Source organism: Xenopus laevis, chromosome 2S, assembly GCF_017654675.1.
Source record: "Xenopus laevis strain J_2021 chromosome 2S, Xenopus_laevis_v10.1, whole genome shotgun sequence".
NCBI lineage: Eukaryota > Metazoa > Chordata > Amphibia > Anura > Pipidae > Xenopus > Xenopus laevis.
Window position 1 is genome coordinate 168,867,006 of NC_054374.1, and position 12,613 is coordinate 168,879,618.

The 12,613-nt window shown below is 47.5% G+C and overlaps 1 protein-coding gene across 2 annotated transcripts; it reads right to left on the reverse strand.

The window, feature by feature from the left end:
- Positions 1–1,020: 1,020 nt before the first annotated feature.
- On the reverse strand, positions 1,021–12,246 carry trim3.S (tripartite motif containing 3 S homeolog). 2 transcript variants are annotated; one of them, XM_041583207.1, is made up of 12 exons: positions 12,062–12,246; positions 10,635–10,769; positions 10,192–10,426; positions 9,732–9,883; positions 7,848–8,028; positions 6,711–7,434; positions 5,879–5,982; positions 5,623–5,790; positions 5,239–5,419; positions 4,957–5,027; positions 4,456–4,596; positions 1,021–3,955 (listed from the first exon to the last, which is right to left on the reverse strand). In XM_041583207.1, exons 1-12 carry the CDS (start codon positions 12,229–12,231, stop codon positions 3,803–3,805), a joined length of 2,415 nt encoding a protein of 804 aa, XP_041439141.1. In that variant the 5' UTR covers positions 12,232–12,246; the 3' UTR covers positions 1,021–3,802.
- Positions 12,247–12,613: the final 367 nt, after the last annotated feature.

Sequence of the window (12,613 nt, forward strand, 5' to 3'; positions counted from 1 at the left end):
ACACTGTGGTGCTCAATACACTATAGGTGGCCATAGATGAACAGACAATATCATACAAAATGAATTTTCGTACAATATTCGGTGCAAATCTATTTATAGTATGGTGGAAAAAGATCCGACCAATATCGGCAGAAGACTTGGATATCAGTCGGCTCGTCAATTGGGCTGGAGGGAAAATTTTGATCGGGTTCCTTTGAAGGGTCCCAAACATGGGCCATTGTTACTATTGAATGGTCAGATACAGGTAGAATTCTATTGTTTCTATCAGTTTATCTGACCATTCAGCTCTACACGTGTGTATAGAAACCAACAATCTTTCTTGGAAACATCTTTTCTAAGATTGTAATTGTTACGTCTTTTGCCCCCTCATCACTACAACATGACCAGACTACTTGGTGATATGTACGAACCCAACAAGCAGTTAAAAGAAGAAGGACATTGCTTACCAGGACAAAGCCATCAAACAAGCCTTGTACCACCATCTGTGCCCCAGAGAAGCCACCCCATGCCTATACGGACTCCCCAACATACACAAGGAAGGAGCCCCACTCAGGCCTATTGTCTGCAGCATCAACTTGACAACTTACAACATTGCAAAATACTTGGCAAACATCTTCGCCCCATTGGTCAGCAAAACAGTGCATCACATTCACAGAGTTTGTGCCCAAAATCCATGGAGTCCAATTAGAAGAGACAATGGTGTCACATGGACAGTGGACCTACAACAGAGGCAACTGAGACTGGAGCAGCAGCAGAACAGAGTTCAGCCCTAACCAAGTTTGCTTTGTTACTAGACTTGTGCCTAAACATCACATACTTCAACTACAAGGAGCCCTTCTACACACACACAAACATGGCTGTACATTGACTTCTCCAGTCTCTCCCATTATGGCCAACTTGTACATGGAGAACATGGAGAGGAGGGCCTTCCACACGTTCCACTACACATGAAGAATGGGTTAAAATCAGATCCAATGAATTGTGGGTCAGACTACAGGTAACGTTACATTACACGGGTCAGACAGTGAGTGAGATACAAGTTTATTTGCTGTGAGCAGTTTATTTCTTCCTCTTTACTAAACATTTGGTGGAACAATGAGACTTTTGGCCAACAACTTGCTCAGTCCTTTATCTCTCTTTGGCCACATTCTCTTTTCATTCCGTTTCTCTTCACTCCTATAGGCGGGTGATGTCACAATGTTCTCCAATGACACGTACAGGCTAAATCATGTGTGTGTATATACAGTATAGATATACCATGGAGCTGCCATATTGTTTTCTTTTGTATGAGAACAAATGAAGGTTTAGAACATTCTCTCTCTGTGCCCCCCAGTATGTGTCGCTGCCCCCCCATCAATGTGCCAAGTACACAGGGCGAGAGCTTATTTGGCATGAGAGTCACAGGGGCAAATTGTTCCAATGTCCCATTGCACGCAGGTTCCATATTGCACCCCAGTATATGTTACATTCAGTGTAAGTACAGAGTAACAGCACAGCCGGGACACCCCCATAATTCTCACTCAACTCTAGTATAAAGTACAGGGGGGGGCAAGTCATTGCTTTATATAAATACATGGGGCCCCAGTGTAGACACAAAGAGATGGAACAGGATTTGGAGGGGGAGTCGTTGACTAGTCTAACGGCCAATGTTAGGGAGTCAGTAGACTTGAGGTTCCACTTCCCGTCTTTCCCCAGGTTGGTATGAAACCCCAATGAGAATGAGCCCAGATACATTCAATGGCAGCTCTTGCTTTCCCTTAAACCCCACAGAATGTTTGGCCCCAGCAGTAAGTGTGGCCCCGGCTGGGAGCTGAAATTTAAAGGACCACATGTGCAAATGCTTTTCCATTGGGTGATGCCCTGTGTTTATTGTGGCGACCCTCCATCAGCTGCCCCTTTATCAGCACACCCAAAAACCTTATAGTCTGTTTCTTGGAACTCTATAGCAAGTCGGTGCCACTCACCCCTCAGCACGGTGCAGTGGAGTGTACCCCAAGAATTGAGGTTGAGTGTGACATTGTGATGGGGCACAGACTATGGTGAGGGGCTAAGTCTGGCGCAGATGAATGAAATATGACAGTAAAGTGCAGCCCCCTAGAAAGGGGGGACCCTGTGACTCCTGAAAAGTGTTACATTCAGTAAATGCCCCCTCGTATTTATTCTAATGTACCACCCTAAAAGCAGGCGTCCTATATTCCTGCCATTGTGCCAGAGCCACCCTGAGTTCTCCTCCCTTAGTTGTCCCATGACCTTTGTGCATTCTAAATACCCCCAATGTATTGGCACTGCCAGCCTGAGCTTGGCATAAGGACCTGTAACTTCTTACAATATACTCGACCAGCCTTACTATGGGCACCTCAATGCCCTGCTATAGCCAACACATCAATACCTGCCCTCATTGTTTCTTCTATACCCCCCTTACAGTCCATGTTCTTGCCCGTTACTGACCCATCACATACCCCTGGTCATTCATAGGTACCACCCTGGTAGTAGGTGCCCGTGCATTTCTATTGACACGATGAGTGCTACTTTTTGGAGTTGTCTCTTCTCTCCACCTGATATATATATATATATATACCCCTCTCCTTATCCATCCATGTATGGATGCCCATTACTGTGCCACCTATCTCTTTGCTTGAACTTGGAATGATCTGTAATTTCCCTTTCCATATCTGTTTATTCTCACCTAACACCCCCCCCCCCCATACCCTGTTTTAGGTTGCTATGCTCCCTGGTCGCTAGATGCAGTTGAAATGTGAAGGACACAACAGCAGCAGAAGGTCTAGGTCCCATCAGAGACAGAAGAGTAGCTGACACTTCCAAAACTCAGATAGAGAACAGAAAGGGCAGTTCCTCCTCTGCTGCCCCCTAAAGATACATTTTACAATAGACCAAATATGCAGAGGAGGGAAGGACTTTTTGGAAGCCCACCACAGAAAATCTGTAACTGGGACACGTGAAATTGCCAGGGGACATATAAGGAGTTGCGCTATATCTGCCCTTAAGAGTTTTTAGCTTTCACCAGTGGGTTTAGATAAAGAGCATGCTGGGAGTGGGGCCCTTTACATGGCCCCTAGGTATATAAGGGTGTGTTTGAGGTAAGGGCTTAGTCGGAGGAGTAAAAAATTCAAACTAAAACACTAAAAAAAATGATTCCCTTCTGGAGGCAGAATTCCAGTGTGCTCCTTAGTGGACATTCTGAGGAGACACAGAAGGGAACCTCCTGAAATCAGGACCTCTCTGTACCCCAAGCCTTCTAGTGCAAGCAGTGTTGGCAGGGGCCAGAAAGCCAGTGGTCAAAAGTCCAAGTCCACCTGGGATCCATTTTGTGCCACTGAGAGCCCTGGCACCACCACATGTGAGCTATAGACATACTCCAGTCTGTAAACATTCCACTGGAAACTGGCCAGGAGTGGGAAGCAGCAGCCCAGGAGACCAACTCCTGCCTCCATTCTCTTGTCCCAGGTAAACATTCAGCCGCCAGGCAAACACCTCCCTGTCCTGAGGCCACCTTGGCAGGAATTCCATGAAGAAGCAACTCCTTTGCAGTATTATCTGAGGGCAGACACACAAACACAGCAAGGCCAAGCTGGGCAGGAATGGGTATAAGCCTGGATAGATACCAGTCTGTAGGAGTGAGGCTGGGTGTGGTGCATCTGGTGCTGCAGAAAACACGTAGCAGTATCTGGCACAAGATGAGCTTGGCTGCAGGACACATTGAGTTCACAAGAAGAAGAAGAAGACATCACTTCAGGCTTGACATAAAGTTGGGTGAGGAACTGGCAGATAAAGCTGTAGCCCATCATTGCAGGTAACGATACACCTTGAAGCAATGGTTCCCAGAGTCTGCGACCACCACGTGTCCATCTGAGGTCAGAGACAGACCTTGGGGGCCGTACAGTGGGTCCCCCATGGTGTTTATGTAGGACAGGAATGAACCTGAGCTGTCAAACACCTGAATCAGAAAGAAGCAATTGATCATCAAACCAATGAATTCTGGGTAAGCTTCTATTCTCACCCATCAAGAACCTCCCACACATTGCTGCTCTAAAAGCCAGGGGAATTCTGGGACATATTCGTCCCTATTCCATAATGACATGTGATGTAGGACTTCCCTTACACTGGGTATTTTGGGAAACACATAACCATACCCCATAATGCCCGATATGTGCTTCTGTCTCCTCCAACATCCTTCTCTTCTTTAATCACCTGACACCACTTCTTTCCTCAGTTTTACAAACTGATATCCTGTGCCTCTACTTGAGTCTCTATCACCCACACACCACTTCTTTCCTCAGCTCTACAAAATGATGTCCAGTGCCTCTCCTTAAGTCTCTTTCACCCGACACCCCCTTCTTTCCGCAGTTCTACAAACGGAGGTCCAGTGTCTCTCCTCATCTAATGATTCTTTAACCTTTTGTCACTCAGTGGCTAATACCCCACCCTTTTCATCACCTGTATTCTGCTGTTGCCCCAGTCAGCGACAATTATATTTCCATTAGAATCCACAGCAATTCCAGTGGGGGCATTAAACTGGCCATTCCCCTCCCCATGGGATCCAAACTTGAAGAGGAACTCACCATCTGCGCTGTAGACCTGGATGAATAAGAACATAGAAAGGATCAGGGAATAGTTGGAAATGCTCAGCAAAAGAATTTCGAGAAAAGGCTGGAGCATGAAATATTCCACAATGGGTTAGAGGGAAATAGTTCCTCCGTGTAGTGCCGAGCCCTTTCCTTTCTTCTACTTCGGCCTCAACCCAATGTCTCTAAACCCCAAGACCACAGCTTTTCCCTTTACTCCTTATGCCAGTTGGGTTTTTTACCTTCCATCTCTCTGAAACCATTGACTGTTTATTTCCCAACATTTCATTTCTACATTTCATATTAAGGGGACACCAAATCAGTTTTGGATTCAGCCAGACACCCAGATACACTCACAGGGGCCACGACTTACCTTGACTGAGTGGTTGTGAAAATCTGTAACCACAATCTCATTCTTGTTATTCACTGCCACAAAATGGGGGCCTGGGCCAAAACAAAACACAATTAAACTCCATGTTACCACAAAAACACCATCCCATCTTACCCATGGTTTCATTCCCATGTTCCTTATTAAATCTTCCATCCTCAAGACCCCAAACTTCCCTTCTTCCCCTAACCATTCCCAAAATTCCTGAGCAGCAAGTAACGGAAGCCTATCAGGCCAACGCTCCCCCAAATGTCCCTCAATTATTACCATCTAGAGCTCCAGGTTGTTGCTTGTCCCCAGGTCCACGTCCCCCAAATCTCCCCACAAGCTTCCCATTGGACTGGAAGATGAAGATGCAGCAGGATTTGTTGTCTACTACAATTAGGTGTCCATTACGGTCAACAGCAACTCCTTTAGGCCCCATGAGACGCCCTACACCAATTTTGTTCTGCAAAAAGAAAGTAACATGGGAGGGGGAGGCAGAGAAAACTCTAGTTACGTCAGTGAGAAGTCAGTAGAAATAGGTGATGAAAGGGGGAAGAAGGATCATGTGGAAATGTGGGACGAACTGGAGAAAGAAGTGAACTGGGGAGAAAAGAATATAAACAGAAGACTCATTATTATCAGATTCAGACTTCAGAAATCTATTACCTTGAACTTGCCCTCAGGTGAAAAGATGCTGACCCAGCGATTGTCATAATCTGCTACAACAATATCTCCATTCAAATCCACTGCTACTCCTGTTGGACGCTGCAACTGCCCTGGGGACCTACCCCGAACTCCAAACCTCAACTTGAATAGGCCATCGTTGGTGAAGACCTGAGAAGAGAAGCATGAGGGAGATGAGAGGGTGGGTAGATCTAGGGAATGGACAAAGGTCTAAGGTATCACACTTGTGTCTCTTTACCTGGATACACTGGTTATTGCTGTCGGCCACAACTATGCGATTATTGCAGGAGGTGGAGATTCCCTGTAAATTGGAGAATTCCCCTTTATCTCTCCCTCGGGAGCCTGGAAAAGTATAAGATGGTACATTAGATAAAGAGACCAGAACATTCCCAGTGATACCAATAACTTTCTCTCATCTATAAATAGTACCAATGGTGACTCTGGAATCCCGTCCCACTAATTCCATTGTGCCCCTGAGCAGATCTAAAACATAGGGATGCACCAAATACAGGATTCGGTTCAGGATTCGGCCTTTTTCAGCAGGATTCGGACGAATCCTAATTTGCATATGCAAATTAGGGGCTGGGAGGGAAATTGCGTGACTTTTTGTCACAAAACAAGGAAGCAAAAAATGTTTTCCCCTTCCCACCCCTAATTTGCATATGCAAATTAGGGTTCGGATTCGGCCGATTCTTTTGCGAAAGATTTGGGGGTTCGGCCGAATCCAAAATAGTGGATTCAGTGCATCCCTAGTAAAACATTCCCCTATGTTATGTGTACTGTATTTTCAGTGTCTACAGAAGCCCATTGATGGTGGCCCTGAACTGATCCCAAAGCCTTTTCCAGGTTATGTGTATTGCCAGTGCCTACAGAATCCCACCCAAGTTTCCCCTGAGCAGATCTCAATCATTCCCCTATGATGTGTTACTATAACCAGTGCCTTGTATGTGGCATCTCTTTCTGACCGACCCCAAACCTTTCCTTTAGTTGTATTAGTATCAGTCCTCCTTTAGAATTCCATCCCATGCTTTGTAGCAAATTTTCCCCACCCAATATTCTCCTCCTCTCACCCACTCTTAGTATCATCTCATCTTCTATGGGATTCTCCTTCTTCTTGTTAGTACTGTACATGCTAGAGGGTCTCCTCACAGCCTTCTGTCGAATGTGACCCCCACTTGGAGACTTGACCCGGCGCTTGACATCCTCAGGTGAAGGCGGCACATCCCCAGGTTTTACTGCTCGCACTCGGTAAGGACTTCCACGCAGAGGTTGTCCATAAAGCCTTAAAGATAAGAGGTGCTCCCCTTCTATGCGCAATGTGTACACAACCTCATATGTTCCATTCTTATTGTCGGTCACCTCTCCCTCTTGTGCTCCTCCATCTGGGCCTGTGATTTGGGCTTTTAGGGTGGCATTGCCACTGCGAACCAACTCGCCATCCATGTCCTTGGTGGTAACTGTAACTGATGTCTGTTGTGCGACCAGGGCTTGGCGTAAGCCTTCTCCTGTGGCCACTGATGCATACGCAACAGCATTTGTGGTGAGCAGGGCCCCCAGGTTCTGTAGGGAGCGTCTGAGTCCCTCAGTTTCCACTCGAAACTCAAGTTGTGGGTTCTGCTGGGGATGGAGTGGAAACTCACGCGAGGCCAGTTCATTGAGTCGCTCGCTCATTTGTTTCCTCACCAACAAGACTTCTGTCTCTGAGCCGTGACCCAGGGCTTGTTCTGTAAAACGCACGCTGCTCTCCATGTTGTCCAAACCTTGCTGTAGGGAGGACAGTTGAGACTGGAGGACCTGGGAAAAAAAAGAAAAGACCAAAAAGAATTACATTTACAAACTCAAATCTATCCCAAAATGCAAATCAGTAACAGGAGAAGGTTGTGGTTGGAGCATCAATGCCAGGCAGTGGCTGGAAAGCTGCGCACAAGTCATAAAAGTCAACAATACTTTGGAGCATCTACAAACCACAAACACTGAAAAAACACAATCACTAAATCCTGATGGAGCTTCTGCAAAAGGCCACAATGATTATGGCATCACCCAAATCCCTGGAAACCAAGTTAAATGTGCATTGTCCTTACACTATGGAACAAGACTGGACATCAAGTGATCAGCATGGGTACAATATGGCCCCCAGCTAGAGAGGGCCCTACCATTGGTTTAGCTAGTAGTGTTGTAGTTCCAGGCTTGTTAACTCAAGGACTTACCTTCTGCTTGTTCAAACAGATTGCCTCCAGGTCCTGCAGCAGAGCATTCTTTCTGTGCTGAAGAGCCTTTTCCAGCTCCTCAAAGGCAGAGCAAATCTCATTGACGGCCGAATTCTTCCTCTCGCTCACCTGTCGGCTGATGTCAGTCACAAGGTCAATGGCCGAGGTCAGCTGAGGAATCCTGAGAAACAACAAGTCAGGGGTCAGTCTCAATCAGTCGGGCAAATGTCCTCTATTATAGGAATTTAGGAATTGCTTGATTGTTCCATATTAATATAGTGGGACTTGTGTCAGGCACTTTACATGATGGCTCCTTCCACTCCTGTCTCCCCCTGCGTGTTCCCCCCCGGCCCCTGTCTCCTCCAGTTTGTTAACCACCCGACCCCGGTCTCCCCAGTGTGTTACCCCCGACCCCTGTCTCCCCCAGTTTGTTAACCACCCGACCCCTGTCTCCCCAGTGTGTTACCCCCGACCCCTGTCTCCCCAGTGTGTTACCCCCGACCCCTGTCTCCCCCAGTTTGTTAACCACCGACCCGTCTCCCCAGTGTGTTACCCCGATCCCTGTCTCCCCCAGTTTGTTAACCACCCGACCCGTCTCCCCAGTGTGTTACCCCCGACCCCTGTCTCTCCCAGTTTTTTAACCCCCCGACCCCTGTCTCCCCCAGTTTGTTAACCCCCCGACCCCTGTCTCCCCCAGTGTGTTACCCACAGACCCGTCTCCCCAGTTTTTCCCCCCGCCCGTCTCCCCCAGTGTGTTACCCCCAGACCCCTGTCTCCCCCAGTGTGTTACCCCCCGACCCCTGTCTCCCCCAGTGTGTTACCCCCAGCCCCTGTTGCTCCCCAACCCCTTGCATGTTGCTCCCAGTTTCCTCACAGCAGGAGATTATTTTTGAATTCCAGGCTTGGAGGCAAGTTTTAGTTGTCAAGCAGAGTCTCGTGTAACTGTCAGTCTACATAGAGTCTACCAACAGCCAATCACAGCCCTAATTTGGCACCCCAGGAACTATTTTCCTGCTTGTGTTGCCCCCCCAACTCTTTTTACATTTCAATGCGACTCACTGGCAAAAAAGGATGGGACCCCTGTCGTTTAGTAAAGCAATGACGGCGCATTGTTTTGGGGTCGTTTAAGCACATGGAAAGGCCAATTCAGTTGGGGTGACAATATGTCCCCCCCCGGCACATGCGCATGAAATCTGATAAATATCCAACTGTAACATACATGTAAATATGAGACACGTGTAAACATGGGATTTGAAGTCTGGAGAAGACGCCTGGGAAAGTGAAGTAGAAAAGATCTGCTGTTTTTTTGGGCTGCTCCATTCATTCAGAAGATTCATTAATAATTAGTGATTAGTACTTAGTGCTACAAACATCTCTATTAACAACCAACTTCCTTCACCCATTGCAGTGACTGTTCTGGCTTAATTCTAACCAAGAACGAATCACATTCCTCCTGGCAGACCAATCAGATTGCACCATTCCACAGCACTGGGTAATTACTCAATGGAGATGGGCTTCAGTCAGCTTTTTACCCCAAAATCATAGAGCCGCCCTTCTGGTCAATCAGACTGGACTGGAATTACCCAATATAAGAAGCAGATTGAGCTTGTTACGAGTTCTAGTTGCCAGGAAACATGATGTTTTCCAACCAATGGGCTTCTGCATCCCCCCACTGCAGCCACCACCCCTGCAGATGGAGCCAATGATGCGACCCACCACTGCCACCTCCACTAACCCTCCTTGCCCACATTCCCTCTCCACCTCAACGGACAAGCCCTGGTTGACCAAGAATAAGGGTATAAGGAATCCATGACGGGGGATAAGGTGGAGCTGTGGATCATGTTGGGGATGATGTTGGGGGGCACATGGCACAGGATGGGGTACCTGCTCCTAATACTCTCCAGTTGGTTGCGTAGTGATGTCTTGTGTTGCTCCAGAACATCTTTCAGTGGGACGGTGCAATGCTCCCGGTGCTCCCCCTCGGTGCACTCCACACACATGGCCGTCTCACAGGGGCCACAGTAATACTCCATTGTCTGCCGATAAGAGAGAACAAGATTGTGAGCAAGAGATGGGACACTGGGAGGAACATTCTCACGTTTACAAATGGGTAACAGAGAAGCTGTAGGAGGGGACATAAAAACGACTCCAGGATGGGAAGAAATATCGGAGTATTTTGTTTTCTACATATAGGGGATTGATAGTATTATATGGATCTCCTGGTGATGGAGGGACTTCTGGATCATTAGAAAGAGCTTGAGGTTGGACACAACCGTTATTATCAGATGGGTGTTAGAGTCCCCAGGTGGAGGGACTATGAGGTCAATACTGAATATCCACTTACCTTGCCCTGATGGTTTGGGCATGATAATGGGGTCCCGGCTACTTGGCCCTCACTCGGCAGGACACTCTGCTCCTGGCGCCCACTCTCTGGGCTGCGCTGCAGGACCTCCATCAGGTTTGTAATGAAGAAGTTGTTCTGCAAGGCGGAGACTCCTTTCTCAGGCAAGATGGAGGTTTGGCGGCAGACTGGGCAGGAGAGGGTCAGGCTCTGGGGTGGGATATAGCTCTGGAGGCATCTAAACATGAGAGGGAGGTCAGTATATATATATGGCAGTCAGCAAAGGAACCTCAACCCATGATCAACACATTCAACTCAACTCCCCCACATCACTGGCAGGGAAGGTGTTTATATGGGCAGGAGACATGGCACGTGACTAGATGGCACTTACCTGTCCCAGAATGACTACAGACCTGCAGGTGACAAGACCAGTAAGTGCCACTCACCTCTCACAGAACGTGTGCAGACAGGGCAGCACCTTGGGAACGTGGTATCTCTCCAGACAGATGCTACAGACCAGGAACTGCTTGTCAATCTCACGCACCACCGGACTCGCCATGATCTTCACTGATAGAGACGCACTGGGAGAGAGAGTGAGGAGAAATAGAGCTGAAAGGGAGAAGAGATGGAGAGAGATCAAGAGCTGGGGCACAACATAAGCGGAAATGGGGGGATGAGGGACAAGATGCTGCTCAGTTAATTATTAGGGACATTGCCCTTTAAATAAAGACTCCCAGTTGTAATTTAATAACTTCTTTTTCGTTAGTTTATCACTGAGTCTTAATGAACCTGCCCCCCCCCCTTATCTCCAGCCTGGGGCCAAGTTTACACCAATAGGAACCCCCAGTGGGTTTGTCCTGTCGCTGCTGCTGATTGGCTGAAAAGTGAGACCAGGGGAATCTCTTATTGTCTCTGATCAGTATTAGTGAGGGGGGGGGGCAGTTTAGGGGTGAGACCCCCCCATGTACAGCTCAATGTTCTGATTATAAGGGAAGTGACATCAGCTGATTCTTTGCCCCCAGTCACTGAGCTGCATTGGGTTTGTGGGGAGAATTGGGGGGGTGATAAAAATAACGAGGCCCCCGTGTCCCTGGGACAGGACTGAGCTTGAAGTTCAGGGGGGGCAGTTCCTCGGGGGAGGGGCCTCCTGGCTGGATAATAATCGGGACAATTTCTTTCTCTTGTTCTTTCAGGGACGTTAGAAATTTACGACCCCCCCATGTGCTGCTAAGAGAGGGGGGGGGCTGAAATACAGACAATTCCTCCAACTGCCCCCCCCCCCACTTCTGATTAAAGGACAAGGAAACCCACAAACACCCCCAGTGTTAATTCAATGGGCCTGACCAATAACAGAGACACAATCATCTGACCCCCCCTTGTCCCCCCAAACTTGTCCCTGAGAAACTCACTGGTCTCCCTCCCCCCCCCCCATTACTCCTCATTCTTCTCACTGGGACTCACTCACCTTATAGATTAGATTATAGATTATATTATATTATACTCACTCACTTTATAGATTATATTATATATTATATTATACACTCACACATATTATACTCACTTATACATTATATTATATATTATACACTTACACATATATATATATTATATACTCACTTATATTATATATTATATACACTGACTCACTTATACTCACACATACATTATATATTATATTATACACTCACTTACACACACATATATATTATATATATAGAAATGAATGAAGAGAAGAGACACGTGACTCGGGGGAGGGAGGAGACAAGTGGAATCTCTGCAGTGACAATTAGGGAGTCTCCTCTGTGTCTCTCACTGTCTCACTCTCCTCTGTCTCGTCTCTCTGTCACTATAGCAACTGTCACGTGTCACTCACCGCCGCTCTCCGTTACCGACCGACCGACTCTCTCCCACAGGCCTCGCCCGGGATCCCTCCGGCTGCCATTGTACTGCGGAACAGCTGAGAGAAACAACGTCACTGGGACAGCCCCTCTCTGACGTCACACACCGCCTCCTACTCGCTGGGACACGCCCACTCGTTAGCATGTCAGACTCCTCCCATCCGCCCTCAGACCCTCTGATTTATATGGAGAAAATCTTCTGCTTCACTGAAACATTCTCACTGGGACTTCTCCTCTAATAACAACGTATCCCCTCACCGACCCCTCACCGACCCCTCACTCACCTACACTCATATACATTAGCATCTTATTCACCTCCTACACAAACCCTCAGATAAATCTCCCTGACACCAGCGTCTTACTTACCCTTTATTTCCACTCTCTCAGCCGCCATCTTTATTCCTCCAGCCAAACTCCTCTATTATATCATGTACCCCCTACTGTCAATGATAAGGATATTAGAAGTCACTGAGGGGTTGTTCTGTGACCATATAAAGGCACAAGGCTGCAGGCTGAGTTATACAGGG

What these genes read in the sequence shown, in the direction of transcription:
- trim3.S (XM_041583207.1), bottom strand. Translation starts at nt 12,231, where the DNA reads ATGCTAACGAGTGGGCGTGTCCCAGCGAGTAGGAGGCGGTGTGTGACG. An exon ending in CACCTGAGGGCAAGTTCAAG is followed by an intron (nt 5,420 to 5,622) that starts GTAATAGATTTC and finishes TTCTTTTTGCAG; the next exon opens with AACAAAATTGGTGTAGGGCG. An exon ending in GGGGCAACAGCAGAATACAG is followed by an intron (nt 3,956 to 4,455) that starts GTGATGAAAAGG and finishes TTTCTGATTCAG; the next exon opens with GTGTTTGACAGCTCAGGTTC.